The sequence below is a fragment of the Pteropus alecto genome, unplaced genomic scaffold, assembly GCF_000325575.1.
Source record: "Pteropus alecto unplaced genomic scaffold, ASM32557v1 scaffold196, whole genome shotgun sequence".
In the NCBI taxonomy this organism is placed as follows: Eukaryota; Metazoa; Chordata; class Mammalia; order Chiroptera; family Pteropodidae; genus Pteropus; species Pteropus alecto.
In genome coordinates, this window is record NW_006439717.1 from 107,384 (window position 1) to 124,920 (window position 17,537).

Below are 17,537 nucleotides of genomic sequence, written 5' to 3' on the forward strand. Positions count from 1 at the left end.
TTCCTAGACTGCTGGTGTTCAAATCCCAGCTCTGCCATTTTCCAGCAATGTGACCTTGAAGTTACTTAACCTCTTTGTGTCTGTTTCCTTATCTCTAAAATGGTAATAATACCTACTCTCATAGAATTGTTGGGAAGTTAATTCACGTAAAGTAATCTGAAAACAACTAAGTGCTCAAAAGCTTTAGTTGTTGTTGTTTTGCTGGTTTCAAGTTAAAGTTCATTATTTACAGTTTTATTACAGGTTATATTAATCATGGACTGTTTTATTTTTATTTATTTTTTATTTTTAATGTTAGGGTGCAAAGCACTGTGTGAGTTCTCGACCATGGACTGCTTTAAAAGCCGTTTTTCTCCAAGTTCACATGGCAGATTTTTAAGAATGATAACCTAGAATTAGGAATTATTTTCCTTTGCTCATTTATTTATATACCTCTTCCTTCCTCCTAAATTTGCTTTTTAAGTAGGTCAAAACCAAAAATGTCAAGGATGTCTCTGACCCTAACCATGGCTCTTCAATGGCTCCTTTGACTTTCTGGATCAAGAAACAATTCTGACTCTGACTTTTAAATCTCTGCATCATTGGGCACCCAACTCTGGTCAAACCAGACTCTAACACTTTCAACCCACCTCCGTATAGGGTAAGGTTACTCATGTGCCTAAAGAAAGCCTCCTGAAATGTGATTGAGTCCAGTAACTATAGTAGATGGATCTGCATCAATAACACCAACACAATCCGTTTGTGTTATGTATTATATATAACTATGCTTATGTCTTTACGTGACAAGCACAAAAAAAAATCTAGTTCAGCATGTGGCACATAATAACCACAAACACATCTCATCCTTGCATTTAAAACCCATGTAAATGTTCCTGAAGTGGACACTATGTGGCACTTACTGAAAATAGGTTAAGGAGGAAATTAATGGTTAAGAGGCTGGGAATGGAGCCAAACTGACTGGGTTTGAATCTCAGTGCTACTACTTACTTAACCTCCCTGTGCCTCAGTTTTCTTATCTGTAAAATGAGGATGAAAATAGCACCAATCTAAAAGTGTTGGTATAAGGATAAAATCAGGTAATACAAGCTAGATGGCTGGCGCATGTGAAGGGCTGAATTGAAGATGTTAAGATTACGTGTGACGTGCTTTACAACTCATTTTGTAGGCAGTTTTGCCCAGGCTGGTACGATACTCAGAGAGGAACAGAGTATCAGGATTTAAATCCTGTCTACCTGACTCCACAAATCACACTCCCCTACCCCACCATTCTCCAGGCAGCCATCTCTTATGCCCTTCTTTATTAGGAATACCACCTAAAATTCACGCACTTTATGGTTTTCTAAGTACTTTCATATTATATTGCATTTAATATCCTCAATAAATATGTGAGTCAGGCAAGAGTAGGTAGTATTTTAGGAAAGGGTAATCTCAGACAAGGTTATACAGAGAACTACTGAAGCTCGAACTAGAACCAGATCTTCTGATTCCTTGTCCATTACTGTTTGGACTATATCACATCTAAATCTAGACTATATCAGATCTTCACAACATTTTATATGGCCTTACATGTATATGGTGATATTCAGCATAAAAACCTAACCACCGTTTAATGATGCCAAGAGTAACAGCAAGACACTTTTTGTTTTGAGAGTCATAAGCATTCTGTGATCTGCTTCTTTGGACCTGGCTGTTGCAGTATCCAGCCTTTTGGTAATGCAAGCTACTGGGCATTAAGTTTTGCCTCTGTCTTAGCAGAGGGAATGTGTTGTGACATAAAAACCATGTAAACATCTTTGGCATGAGAATCTAGGAACTTCTAGGGAGTAAATGTTCCTTCAACAGTTCTGGAGAAATCTCCCCTTCACCTGTGTCAATGATGGTTGGCCAGGTTTTCACGTCCACAGCTGCTGCTGCCTCTCGGGACCTCAGTAACCTCATTAGGGTCTGTGTGGTAAGAATGCAGGCTGCTTTGCTGACCTAGAAAACAAATGAACAGAAATAAGCACCAAAAGGCTTAGTCCCCATGTAGCTTCATAGGCTCTGGCTGCTGCCAAAAGCAATCTGTAAGACAGATCTTATTCCAAAATTTGCACATCATACCAGACAGGACAGTATCAGCTTTTCAAACAACACACACAGGACAATGGAGGTATTTCCTCTTACATTTGTCCTTGTGGTAATGCCCTTTGGCAACAATCACCTCAGAATGATGGACTTATTTACAATACAGGTTTTGTTTACAACAGTGATTCTCAAATATTCCATAGTTGTAATTTAACTCAGTATGGATCTCACAACCTTTTGGTTCCATGAAGACCATAATAAAATAAAAACATGGATTTTGTAGTGCTCAGGGGATAAGAGAAGTCAGATGGTCATCTCTGAAGGAGTTAGTGTTTGCAACGGTCTAGAGAATGGTGAAACTAACTAGACACAGAACATATCCTGAACTTGAGGAACTCTGTCATCTCACCAAAATTAACTGTTCTTGCTCACATGGAAGTGCAAAGTGACCGACTTCCTACACAAACTGTGTCAATGGAAGGAAACTTCTGTCCCTGCTGCTCTGGCTGTCCTTGCAGGATATGACAAGGGCATTTTGCTTAACTGAACTTTGTAATAAAATCGTCTATGGTAAACATGGCTTTTACGCTACAGGCTCCAGTTAAAAGAATAAATGTTACATAAATTGGAATTTTGTAACTCTTTGCTTTAAAATACATTAGGATATGATGCAATAAATATTTATCTTATTTTCTTCAATTCTCACATCCTTTAGAAACTCCAGTGCAAGATCTAGACACTTTTTAATACTATATCAAACAGTATATATACTGAATTTATAAAACTAACAAAAATAAAAGTGACCTGACAACTGGGGAGAATTTGGTTTGACATATAAAATGATCTTAGTTATTGTGTAGAAAAAATATTAGAACATTTATTTAAAAGAGGGGGTAAAACAAGTTTTATGGAGAATTAACTAATGATAGCTTCACTTCTTTAATGCTCATGATAAATGCACACAATTCTATACCTCACCAATAACCACTTTCCCACATTCCTTCACTGAATAGTGCTGGTCACTTTGGTCACATTAAGGAAAAAGAGATAGTTCTCACAGGAGAGATTTGATTTCCTGACTCAAAAGAACTGGCAAGTTAGTATGGATCCTCAGTTTGTGAGAGGAGGACAAGGCAAGATATACTTGGTACCTACATCAACAATCATGCGGACTGTGGGCAACGTGGCAGCAAGGTTCTGAGCATGAGGAGGTCGGACGGTCACAGGTATGCACCCCGCATATAGGCAGCCATAGAACGCAGCGATTAACTCGATGCCTGCAAGACAGAGTCACTTAGCTGCCTGGTATCACTGAGAAACTATAAGGCAGATCTTATTCCAAAATGAGTTTATTAAATAATGTGCTGGATAGGTGATGTAGATCATAATTCAACAGAGACACTAGCAGAAGAAAATTTTTAAAATTAAAAATATAAAGGAAGAAGCATATAACTTAAAAATATAGAGAAGCCAAGAATAAATAACAAGAAAGGAAGTCAGAAGAAAACTCTTGAAAGATACCTGAAGAAGGTATTTTCATATCACTACTTGATATTAGGAGGAATAACTGCAGAAATTAGGGATGAACTTGGGAAATAAAAGAATGGGGAAAAGAGAGATGAGGAACACCTGAGTTTTCTCTAAATATTTAGAAGGCCGCTATATGAGGAGCAATTAGACTTCTGAGATCTCACTCCATCAGTGGGTGCAAGATTTCAGGAGACAAAGCATGACTGGATGTCGAGAAGACCCTGCAATACTGGAACTTGGAGGATGGCCTCCTCAGTAAGGGTTCTGATCCATCACATGTCATTAATTGGTAGATGGAAGACAATCTCATAGGAACCCCACAGGAAAAATTCCTTTACCAAATGACCTTCCAAGAAATCTTAGAATTAATGTAAATAGCATAGAAATCACAGAGAAAAATGAATTAAAGGGGATAAAAGACCAAAGAAGGCTGGATGTATAAGTGGGTTAGGTGGCAGAAGGACAAAGAAAGGGACGACTCAAATATTTCATCTAAAAATTTGAATATTTATACCAAACTGTCATCAAATAATTCTGAGTTCCTCTTACTGGAAAAAAAAAAAGTTGTTAGAGCATGGAAGATGAAAGCAGCAATAATTGAGGAATACTAAACATCAATCATGATATGAAGAGTATAAAGTCAAAAGAATGCACGTACAACATTCTTTAGGAAACTGGGTGAAATGGCCCCATTCCTGAACACTCCTAGAAACAAAGCACCTCTTTTGAGAGTTTCCAAAAGTCAGGAAGTCTTCATTCATTCAAGATATACCCTAGTGCCAGGCGCTATGCTAGATACATACAAGAGTAAATACAACAGTCGCAGTCCCAGCCAAGCCATTGTGCTGCATGACTCTGGGGGTGAGGCTTGGTTCACACCTCAGCCCATGTGCATGGTACTCCCCGAGTTGAGAAGTGCACAGCCTACATGGTCATATATGGACCTCAGCCCATGTGCATGGTACTCCCCGAGTTGAGACGTGCACAGCCTACATGGTCATATATGGTGGCCCTGCATTCCTGTCCTTATAGTTTGTAGTCTAGTAATGAAGTCTACCAACACTTACCAGGTGGATAGAGCAATACCACATTGTCTCCTGCATTTAGATGTCCCTTATCACCAAGAACTGATGCAATCCTCTCTGCTCGCTTATGAAGCTGAAGGCAGCTAGCTGTGCACACAGCAGTGCCCTTTAAACAGAAGGAAGTATAGTGGGTCAAAGCTCATTAATAAAATAAAACAGTGACAAGTATAGCCCATTTGACATAATACCTAAAAGGCTTGTGCCTTAGTAGATTATTTTTAGCTAGTTATCAATTTCAGTGAAAATTCCCTCTAGTGTTAAAAGATATATATGGTATTCCTTTTCTTTTTCAATGTCTAAAAGTACTTAGGGAATATCAACATTAACTTAAATCAACATACAGTCATTCTTGTTTAAGATAGCTTTAAAAATAGACAAGAATTTTTTAGTTAAATGAGGAAATAAGAGTAAAAGGAAAACAGGGGAAATAAAGCAGGCTGAGGGCAAGAGTGAGGTCAGGATAATAAATGCTGGCCATGTGGTCATGTGGTCATGTGCATTTGCTGGACATGAAGCACAAATTTGTCTCTGAAGTTCTAACGGCAAAGATATAGACAAAACAGTAACAATGAATCAGTCACTAGCTAATAATAAAGATTAGCAGATTAGAAAATGGCCAACTATTTTTGATTCTGAGAATAATTTCTCCTGTGGGTCTTCATAAATATCTTTATTATCAATTCAAGTTTCACTGAGCTGCGCTTTCTGAATCCCTTTTCCCTTGTAAAAATTTCCAGTTACTGGGAAAATACATAAAATATAAATGTATAACTTACTGAAATATTATAAAGCAAGTATCTGTATAAGAACCAGCATGACATGAAAAAGACCACTGCCAGCAGCTCAAAAGCACCTATGTGAGTCTCCTCAGATCAGCCTTCTCTTTCCCAAAAAAAATCTCTAACCACTTTCTTGACTTTTTAATGTTACTTGCTGATTTCTTTTTATCACTCATGACATTTTTGAATTTTACAGAAATGGAATTGTACTGTATATACTTTTGTGTTTTGCTTCTTTCTCTCAACATTAAAAGTCATCTGTGCTACTGGGCCTAGGTATAGCTCATTTATTTTTATTATTGTATATTTAATTGTATGAACATACAACAATTTATTAATCCATTCTACTGCTGATGGACACTCATTCTTGTACAATTCCTAGTGTATAAATATATAAGCCTGGTCAGGTATAGAACTAGAAATGGAAATGCTGAATCATTGGGTATGCCTACCTTCAACTTAATGACAAATTGTTCTTTATCTGTCCTGCCAATACCACATGTTCTTCATTACTTTAACGGTAGGTCTCAAAAAACCTCATGACGAAAATAAGTTTTACTTAAGATTATTTTAAAACTAACTTTTATTTCAGTAATATAAAATAAGACATGTTTAGCATAGAAAATTTGGAAAATATAGGTAAATAAATATAAGATGTAACCACTATTAACATTTCAGTGTATATTTTTCTGTTTTTTTAAAAACTGAGTATGGATTATATATAAATTCTCAAGTGGTATTTTAAAAAATGGTATATTATACTATCTGCCAGAGGCTGTGTAGTGCCTTAGTTAAGAATGTGGGCTCTGAAGCTAGTTTGGGTTCAAATCAAAGAGCTAATTTCCTAGCCTTATTACTTACTAACTCTGTGACCAGAAGCAAGTTATTTTATGTCTCTGTGCCCCAGTTACCTCAACCTTGGAATGAACTATGAAATATAAAGCACCCAGAACAAGGTCTTCATTAAGTACTCAATTATTATTGAAGTTTTTTTTTTAATTATTAAAGTTTTATATATCCTATTTTTTTCTACTTACGCATCATGAATATTTTCTGGGTCATTATATATTCTTCTATAACATTGTTTTGAATGGCTAAATAGTATTTCATCATGTTTATATGCCAATTTATTTAGTCAACTCTCTGCTGCTGGACATTAGTATTATAACACCAAAATGAATATTTCTTTGGCTAAAGTCAGGCTAATTTCATAAGGCCATTTCTTATATTCTTTTTTGGTCCATGGTATAGCAGCAAACTAAACTTCAGTAAAAACAATTTTCTGGGCGTGAGGTAACAATGTTACATGGTTACTAAGATTTCTGGTGGTCTGACCTAAACCAAGGTAAAATGTTAGAATATGAAGAAGACTAAACAGACTGCATGTCCTTTAGTCATCCATATATATTACTTCTCTAATCAAGAAGCAAATTTAAACTTATACTCACTAACAAATATCTGGGGTAGACATTTTACAGGGCTATAACTTTGACTGCAGCCAAGCTTAGAAGTGGAATGGAAAGAAAGCTGGACTGACATCTTCTTACTGAAATGGACCCTAATGAATTCAGAGATGGAGCAAGGAAGTCCCAAAGTTTTCTACCATATACCCATGGTTCTCAAGGTTTTTCATGACTTCTCACTAAGATGCCCAGCATATTCCTCTTACTAAGTTCCATCACTGCATAAATTCTCAAAGGTGTGTATATGTGTGCATAAAATATATTAGAATCTAGGGGGGCCGGGGCACATGGGGGCAATTTGGGTCTTTCCTAAGAAATTCCAATAGGCTCTGCAGTCTTCCCCTTGCTGGTGAGAAATATTGTTACATGCTATTGTCACAGTACTTTTAGCTTTTGACTCAGCCATTAAAACAAACAGATCTCAGCAGACTCCCACAGATTGTATAACTTAAAAAATATGCTGAACCATCATTAGAAAGCAATAGTTGAATATACTCTTCAATAGTTTTCAATTTGCTTTTTATCTGTTAAATAATAAATCACTTAAGTTTGTACCAAAAATAACTTCGGTTTTTCAAATGTTGACCTAAAGTCACTTTCTTCCTGGCAGAAATCAAAAAATTAAGAGTCAAATTGAGCGGAAAAAAAAATCACATGACATAATGCATTTTATACATCTGTAGATCTATGTAATTTCATTGTTGGCCCCACTGTTCTTATCAGAATTGAATAAAGATGACTGGATTGTAACATAAGAAGAGACAGTATTAAATAGCACTCTAGGAGGTCTCATTTCAACCTTAAAGTGATTGCACAATTTATCCTCAAATGTCATAACAAGGAGAAAGCAGTAACTCCTCCCTCAGAGTTGGCAACAGAAATTTTCTGATAAGAGAAAGGTCAACAGTGCCTAAGATACTCCCACAATATTCAACTGATTTGAAATACCACTGAATTTTTCATACCTTTGCATTTAACAGCATGAAGAGTACATGGTCAGGAGTTGCCTGGGCTCGCCACTGTAAAATCTCCGCTAGGAACTGGTGCTAAAGTCATAAAGCAGAAAAAAGTATCAGAGTCAGCAACTTTTTAAAAGTTGGTTAACACATCTCACATCTGTTACCGGAAGTTTAAGTTCTGTCTTTGACTTGCTTGTAAAAATCAACACTTCTGGAACACTTACCTTCCTCACTAAATCATTCTCTTCAATTTGCCCGAGATCCCTTCCTGCAGCTTGTGCTATGCGTTTTCCAGCAACCAGATTCCCAACCATCACAGAAGCAGGGCCTACACCTGTAAGTAAAGGTAAAAATCAATTCTCTGGAGATGGTAATTCAAATACTTACCCTAAAGCATTTCCAGACTGGTTCAAACAGATTGAGCACTCTTCTAGACACTGGGAACACAGGTGCAAGCAAGACAAATAGCTTGAATTCTAGCGGGAAAAGGCGACCCATATGTACATACACAAATAAATACAAAATCAAAACAGGACCACAGGAGAGCTGGGGATTAGTGGGTAGAGGGGAGCGAGTGGGCTCCTGCAGCTTAGGTATAGGAGAGTTTTCACTCTAAGGAGGTGACAGTTGGTTGCCTTGGTTCCTACTGCTCTAATCCTAATACAACCCTAAAAGTGAGCTTAACAGTAATGAATAACTAGTCTGGAAAGAAATCTGCCATCTACCTGGACTGAGAGTGGGTTCATCAGGAATATCAGAAGTGCTTTATTAAAAATGAATAATGACACCCACACTGTGGGACACTCTACAAGACAACTAGCCTGGATTCTTCAAAAACATCCATGTCTTAAAGACAAAATAAGGCCAGGACCTTCTAAATTAAAGGACACAACAGCCAAATGCAATACATAATCCTTAATGGATCCTGGAATTTTTTTAAAAAAATCAGCTATAACAAACAAGTGGAGAAATTTGAATATGGACTGTGTATTATAAGATGAAAATATATTAAGGTTAAATTTCTTAATAGGATAATAGCATTGTGGTTGATTAGGAAAATTCTAGGAGAATGTTTTTGTTCTTTGGAGATACACTGTTGAAATACATAGGGATGAAGTGTCATGACATCTGCAATTCATTTTCAAAGAGTTCAGTAAAAAAAATGTTAACAATCGGTGAATCTATGGGAAGGGATATGAGTGTTCGTTATACTATTCTTTCAACTTTTCCATAGGTTTAATACTTCAAAATAAAAAGAACTCTAATTCTCTCTCTCAAAAAAAAAAAAGCTAATGTCCTACATGCCTTTCTTGGTGGTCACTTGATTAAGACTCTACTGAATAAAACTAAGAAGATGGCTGAAAGATAACATTGCCAGCTGAGTTTTGAATAATGCTGATGCTATGCTGAGATTAATATTAAATCTTTTATTGCCAAAATCTGTTGATCCTGAATATACTGAAACAGCTGGGGAAAAAAAATCACTTAAATTGTAGAATCACTTTTAAATATTTGAGGAAACTGGGTCAAGGGTACAAGGAAATTCTTTGTACTATCTGGCAACATTTTTTTGTGTGAAATTATTTCAAAATAAAACATTGAAAATTTTGTAAACATCAAATAAAAATTCAAAAAGGGTAAAGTACTCCATCACTCTGACTGCTGAACATTTTTAGTTTACAAAGTGTTGCAATTTTAAGTATAATATGCAAAATTCTTTCCTAAGAAACTGCATAACAAATTACAGATACATCAAATTGGAAATATGCTTTTATATAGACAGGGCCTCTGTGTATTTGACTGTGTAAATTGCCCGATTCTGGATTCACACTGCAAAGTAAGTGTGACATTTTACAAAGTGAACTTTTCAGAGTAGTTTAAAACTCCAAAAATAATTCGGCAGCATTTTCTTAGGTTCTTCTGTGTGTATTTCTTGAGACTTTGGGTCACAGAGAGTGAAAAATAACTGAAAGCAATAACATCTAGAAGGCTAACTGCTGATACTTTGTTGTACCTGTAAATATGCCTTATTTTTCTCACAAAACTGTAAATTTCCTGTAGCAAAGATTGCTAGTCATCAACCCCAATATCTATTCACTTCTTCTTTCTTAAAAACAGAATGCCCAGTTTTTAGCTGGGCAAATGCCTGGAATAAAAACTATATCCTTTAGTATGGGATAATAATATGTAATAATATATGTAATTTCTAAAAAAAATATTTAAAGGGGGAGGGTATTCCCTTCTTTGCTTTTTTCTCCCACCTCTTAGCTAAAATGCAGGAATGATGGCTGGTGGTCAGGGAGCCTAACTGGACTGAGATAGTGTGCTACAAATGACTGTGGCAGATTGTATTATTATTATTATTTTCTTTTACAATCTTTCTTTTCCTCTCTGATTGCTGTGATTACATGGGAGGAGAATACCTCTTTGCTCCATTGATCTTGAGTATGGTCTGATTTGTTTGGGACAATGAAATGTTAGAAGACATGATACAAACAAGTATCAATATACTTGTGTGGTTTGGCTTGTTTTCTTGCTTTTGCCATTTCCCTTGAGAAAAATATGGCCCAGGGAGCTGCTGGTCCCATGATGAGAAGGCACATGGAATAGTTCCGAACCTAACCTACAGCCTGGAGCCAAGCCAAGCCCATTTGATGCCAGCTAAGCTCAGCAGATCTATATCCCATGAGAGAAAAATAAATGCTTCTTGCTTTAAGCCATTGAGTTTTAGAATTATTTGGTATACAGCATATCTATAAAAACAAATGATTGATATAATGCCAGAACAAAAAGATGGGAAGCTGGAACTATGGTGATTGAGGAGCCACCATCCTTGTCCTAGGCTGCCTAGCTCTGAATTTTTTACCTGGGAAAGAAATAAACTTGTTTCCTGTTTAAGATGCTGCTCTGTTTTTCTAAAACTTGCAGTCAAAACCAGTCCTAACACATTCCCATTCTTTATATCAGCGGTCTCCAGCCTTTTTGGCACCAGGGACTGGTGCTCCTATCAGAATCTAATGCCTGATGATCTAAGGTGGAGCTGAGGCAGTGATGCTAGTGCTGGGGAGCAGCTGCAAATATAGATGAAGCTTCTTCCCTCACCCGCCGCTCACCTCCTGCTGTGTGGCCGGGTGCCTAACAAGCCACGGACAGGTACTGGTCCAAAGCCCGGGCTTTGGGGACCCCTGCTTACATAATAGCTCCAATGGCATCTCAATGATATTTTTGTCACTGGTCTGCTTCAACAGTTTTTCCATCTTCTTTTCCATCTTTTCCTTTCTTTATCTCACTCCTACTCATCTCCACTTTCTGTATTTTTCTTAAACCCCAAACTGTCATACTATCCCCACATAGTCTCTACCTTGCCTATGCCATGATTTTCCAACTGCTTTGGTCTGACCCATACGTATCCCACTAAGATCTTAGCAGGCAATCACAACAGACAGCAAAAATGCAGAATCCAAACCTAATGCTTTGATCAAACAGGTGGATGTTATGCCTATGTGGGCTTAGAATAAATATTTTATGTAGGTTTTATCATTCAATAAAATTGATTGAAAACTGGCTAGCAAAAGCAATGTTTTTAAGCATCTACTGTCTCTAATTAACATCCTTTAAGCATCTACTGTGACATGGAAGTTTTGTTAAAGTAATTCTAGATTAAGTGCTATTTAAAATAGGATTTTACTCATGACAAATATAGGCCTTCAACATAACAGGATTTGAGATGGAGAAGTTTTGTTTTATATATTTGTCAGATACTTAGGCAAGTAATATGAAGATACTTCTTTTAACATATTTCTTGATTAGTAATATAAATACTTCTGGATTTTTAACTGCCCCTTTAGAATATTAGCCTTCATAAACTTTTATTTCTACTAGCAGAGATAGATAAATATCACATATACTTTAGCTCTATACTCACAGTTACTAAGATAAGGCTAGTTGGTGAGTAAACAATAACATCTAGATAAACAATTGTGATATGCTCTTAGCCACTAGACCACTGAAGTAATAACTACTGCAGAGCAGAGTATGTTATTAACATTTTAATATCCTGATAAAAATATCCTAGAAAGTCAGAAGCTTACATATATTTTATTATTGTACATGCTTACCTTTCAGCAAAAGCTGTCTCACAGAAATATAATTAAATGCCATGTTCCCCTTTTCCTTCCTAATCTTCCCACCTTTATCTTCACTTCCCACCACATCTGGAGGCTAATGTGCTGACAAACACAGTGTATCTGTTTGTGAGTGCATGTGTGATGGCAGCAGGATCTGTAAAGGCCAGATTTTGGCTCTCATGTGTTTTCAGGCATACGGGAAACCAGGAACCTCTCATTAACTTTTCAATTAAAATGAAAAAGCATCAATAAAATGTAATGATTTCATGTTGGATTGAATCAATAGTTTAACATGACTATCAATAACTCCTACTTTTGGCCTCCTACATAGCACTATAACCTAGGTCTGGTCAAAAATTAAGAAAAAAAGTGAAATTGACTACTTGGTTTTTTCCCCTCTTTTCCATATGACAATTCACATACTCTTATTTGCATGTTGAATTCATAAGAATACGGCAAATGCCAAACATGTTATTTTTCTGTGCTTACAATCCAGGAAATTTCTGAATTAAGTATCTCGCCCCCTCAGAGGTGTTACAGGCTAAATCTCTGAAAGCTACAAAGGAACGAGGGATGACTCTAGGTAACAGAGTCTCAACAGAACAGCAGTACAACAGTGATTCAGAGTATGGATTTTAGGGTCACAATTAGTATGAATCTCACTTCTACCACTAACTAGCTATATTAGTTTGGGCAAAATTCTTAACTTTTCTTTACTTTCCACAGCTGGAGGCAAAGCCTTAGGATCACATTTGTAAAATGTAAAAATTAGTTAATATTTGGCTTTTAGTAAGCCAATAACTACTAGCTACTCTGATGATCAGAACCTTCCCTTATAGGGCTTGCTTTATTCTATTTCTACAAGTGAGATTCTGATCATCTTGACCCCATACCTTATATCCAGGGGAAATGGAGGAACATTACTAAGAATTATGCAGGAGAGGGAGCCAACTGTAGATCCAGAGGAGCCTTTCCACAGGGTCTCAGTCCTCCTTGCTTGCAGTCAGCTGATAACTATTCCTATGTTGCTAATCTTTATAAGGTCTAATTCTGGAAAAAGAATCATGCTGAAAGAACTCAGTTTCTTGAAGTTAAAATTTTAATATTACATCTTCAAAGCCAGCATATTACCTGGTTGCTTTTGCCGGGGTTTTGGCAAATTGGTCACGCATGTATGTGGGCACATGAGGATATTGCACGGATGCAGAGATCCCTCTAGAAAGAGCTGTTTTGTTTGAGATATATGGATTCCTCCTAGTGGAGTTTTTGGCAATGTATTAGCAGGCACCAGAGCAAGACAATAAACCCCCACTTGATGAATGCTATCGATTGCCTAGAAAAATACAAAAAAAAATATTCAGTGAGATTAATTTTACTATATTTGATATCCTCCTTATATAATTATTCTAGTCTAGGATCTTTCTTTCTCTATCTAGGTCTAGAATCTAGCTAGACCTAGATTATTAGATCCTATACATCTAGATTATTAAGATCTTATACATCTCAAGGTACCTAATCCTTTCAGTGATGGCAGAGGACAACACAAGAAGGGTAAGATACGCTCTAAATGAACAGAGGTGGACACTGATTTGCAAGCCTCAGTATTTTCTCTGAATGACAATTTCAAAAAAAAAACCTAGAAATTTGCTTTGGTTCTTTTAATATTTTAGCTGTCCAATGTAGCTCAGTTAAATAGAGGCAAATATTTTTATTATGAACACAAAAGAAGCTCTGTAAGGGGGCCCCTGCTTAAGTGGTTCACCAGGTTAACAGGACTCTCCTGTGCGAAACATCCAGGCAAGGCCTACCACACACTGAGCCTTGGAGGCCACCAGCTCCCTCAGTGCATCCTGCTTCCAGCCACACACCTGTGTGCTTGCCTAGTGTCAGCTGTGCTTGCTTCTATACCTTTTATGCCAACTGTTCTTGTTATTGTGCTCACATAATTTAATAGTTGACTGATAGAATATGAGTGCAAAATGACAGAAAGAGTTAGGCTTTGAAAAGGCTCATTAAAAGTGAGCTCCTAAAAAACTACTGTTGATAGGTAGACAAGTTAACTTTAAAAGGTAAGGACTATGTATTCCAGTCCCTTTTCAAATACTGGTGTTCTCATCTAACTTAAAAGAAATGGAACCAGAAACCAAAGACAATGCATTTGGATGTAGTTTATAGAAAAAAATTGACCTAAAACTCAAACAGGTATACTTTATTTGCACACACACTACTCTACATGAAGTGAATGCACATTTATGTTTTGTGTTAAAATTTAATACTTGAAGAATTTCTTATTTTTATGTTTTTGCTTCAACTACCTTTTGAAACTAACCAAATATACCAGTTCCAAACAATCCAGTTGAGAGGGTTCTATTGTATTAACCACAAGTCTTAACTGAAAAGGCAATACAGCCTTAGAGGAAGAATGCACCACAGTCATAAAATACGAACAAGGTCCTTCATTGAAACAACTTAAAGGTCAAAGGAATAAACTTGAAAATCAATACTCCCCAGACTATCCTACTAACCCACAGAAACAACTGGGAAATGGCAGGTCTGGCAGAGTTCCTAAGTCTCTGGTATTTGAGAATATACAGAAAGTTAGCAAATGTAGCCTGGCTTCCCCACTGAAAACACACCATCTGTTAAGTCATCTATTGACCACATTCCTTAGAAGGTATTGAGTTAGGTATTTAGATTATTATACATGGACCCGGAATTAAACAACTTCTGCTCTCTTCCAACCAGAACATATGATATCCTTTCTGTTCTACTACGGATCCAAGTGTCCCAAGCTGAGAAGCTACAGAGACTGGGAAAATAATGCCCTCTTATTTCATGCCCAAATCAGACTTCCAATGACTTTTACAAGAATTTGGGTAGTAAATTAGCACTGCATTTAATTCTTATAGTTGCTTTCTAGGGAAAAGTAACAAACATCTTGGGGAATTTCAGTTTCGTATAATAGGAAAACAATGTATAATTCACAAGATTCACCATTACACTCCAAAGTTCATTCTGAATGAAATAAGCAGTTTGTTTGAAAACATGAACAGCATAGAAATTATTCTCTTTGAAGGTCTGATTCTTAGCCATCTTTCAGAGATCAGCCCAGTCATGCCTTCCTCACAGTCTTTGCTGTCTAGTCTATCTTCAGTAGATTCTCTTTCTTTTCTCTGATTTTCTATTACAAATAGCCTTTGCCATACCCGCTGATAATTCAAAATCACAGATCCTGAGGATAGGAAGAAATCTTTTCATTCTTCTCACACTTGCATCATTTCTACATTACTACTAACTGGCAGTTAATAAATCCAAATGCCCCAAGCAGACAAGTTATAGATGCTGGGAACACTCACGATAACTGGTAAGTTGCTATGGCAAGGACAGTCTATGCTTTCTTTGGACCCTCCATTTATCCAACAAACACTTACTGAGCCTACTATGATGATGTGCTGGCCCACCTAACAGGTTATGAGGACTGAGCAGGGAGCAAAAGAGATAAAGTCTTAGCCTTCACGGGGCTTATATTATAGTGGATGTAGAACAAAATAAACATAAACATACTTAAAGGGAGATAAATACTAAGCAGAAAAACAGAGTGAAGGGACAGAGTGAAAGGAAATGTTATTTAAGATAGAGTGGGACTTTCCAAACTCCTTATTGGAGATTATGCTTATGATTGTTATTTTTGCTATTAATAATAACCACTAACATCATTTACTGAAGGCAGGCACTAAATATTCAATTATCTAATCACTATCAATTAACCCTTCTAACAGCTTTGTAAATTAGATAATTTTATACCCACTTTCTGAGTTAGGAAATAGGCCCACAGAGGTTAAGTAACTTGCCTAAAGGCACAGATGTAGCAGGGAGTGGAGCTGGGATTCTAAGTGTGATTCTAAATGGTGACTAAGCTCTTTCCATCATTCTAGCCTAACCCCTCTAGAAACATATCCCTTATACTTTCTTTTTCCCTAATGGTTTATGTCACCTAGATCTCTAACTCCACAGTAAGGCCTCTTCAAAGTAGGAACAACATCTTATATTTTCTTAGATCCCTTGCACTCTAAGCACCACGTACAGCATATAGTGAGATTATAGTTGTTGACAAGTGGATTGACTACTGTCAAAGATGTCTTCCACATATGGACAGTTAAAACTTTCATAGGTTGTAAACAGTCAGGCACCAAAAAGGATTTGTGAGGCAAGTCAATTTAATTGTTTTTGGCAACCTGAGCAGAAAAATAATATATGGTTCACAAGGAGAAATGGTATTAGTTATCTGATTCTTCTAATAGTATCCAGAATATTAAGTAGTGATTAGCAAGAAAAAAATAAGGTGGCATAACTAGTTCATCAAAGAAAACTGCTTAAGCAGTGGTTGCCGCCACCTCTGACAACAAAGCCAACCTGCCCCGACAAAGACCCAAGGTGTGCTCACCTGCAACACACGGCTCATCCACTGGAAACTATCTTCCTCAGAAGCGTCGGGCCTTTGTTCCGCAACCACCACAATGCGCTCATCATAAAATACAGACACAGAAAACACAGCAATTCTAAGAGAGACAGATCAAACACATCAGGACTCCCTTTACAACCAGTCCTATTTGCTTAGCTCAGTTGGAATATAGAGAGGAGACATCCCCACCACACTACCCAGGAATGAGCAGTTTAGAAAAGAAAATGTCACAATCATTACTATCAAAACAAGGACTCAAAATACATGTAGTAAGCACCACTGTAGTGAATGTTGGGACACAGTGATAAATAAGACAAAAGCCCTGTCTTCATGGAGTTTGCATGTCAGAGAGACAGAACAAACAAATATAAGGTCATGTTGTAATATACACCAGGAGAAAACTAAGGCAGGGCGAGGGGGTGGAGTGGTGTGCAGGGAGTACTATGAAGGCAGGGTGGTTGGGGAGCGCCTCCCTGAGGAGTGGACACTGGAGCAGAGACCTGAATGAAGTGAGGACGCGAGCCATGCGAAGATCTGGAGGAAGAGGTTTCCGGGCAGAAGGAACGGAAAGCGAAAAGGTTCTGAGGTAGGAACGAGCTTGGCAGGTTTGAGGAACAGCAAGAAGGCCAGTGTGCCTGGAGCAGAGTGGTGAAGCAGAGAGCGGTGGGGAGAGGTCAGAGCCAGGCCAGGGTGGCCATGGAGGACCTGGTAGGCCAAGGGGAGGGGGATGTTCTGAGTGAGGTCTCCGCTCGAACGTCCCCTTACTCGTGAGGCATTCCCAGACCACTCTATATAAACTGGCAAGCACATCACCCACCCTCATGCTTTCTTTTCGGCATAGCACTTATCACCATCTCACATGTTAATCTATTTCCCTATGTGGCTACCATCTTTTTTTCCCAAGGAGAATGTAAGCTCCACGAGGCCTGTTTTGTTCATTGCCACAATCTGAGCATCTAGAACAGTGGCGCACAGTTGGCACTCAATAAATATTTGTTGAATGAATGCATGAAATAATGGGAAGTCACTGGAAAGTTGAATATGGTAGCATACCTGACCATCTCTTTC

At 37.4% G+C, this 17,537-nt stretch overlaps 1 protein-coding gene across 2 annotated transcripts in view; it reads right to left on the bottom strand.

Moving 5' to 3' along the window:
• The window catches only part of DIP2B (disco interacting protein 2 homolog B), a 168,872-nt gene that overhangs the window by 17,043 nt on the left and 134,292 nt on the right, over positions 1-17,537 (bottom strand). For both annotated transcript variants that reach the window (XM_025050230.1, XM_015593190.2), the window contains 7 exons: positions 16,452-16,566; positions 13,139-13,340; positions 8,105-8,214; positions 7,887-7,967; positions 4,662-4,785; positions 3,220-3,341; positions 1,866-1,977 (listed from right to left, as the gene is read on the bottom strand). In XM_025050230.1, the coding sequence (XP_024905998.1) occupies positions 1,866-1,977; positions 3,220-3,341; positions 4,662-4,785; positions 7,887-7,967; positions 8,105-8,214; positions 13,139-13,340; positions 16,452-16,566 (866 nt within the window). The remainder of the gene's footprint in view (positions 1-1,865; positions 1,978-3,219; positions 3,342-4,661; positions 4,786-7,886; positions 7,968-8,104; positions 8,215-13,138; positions 13,341-16,451; positions 16,567-17,537) is intronic.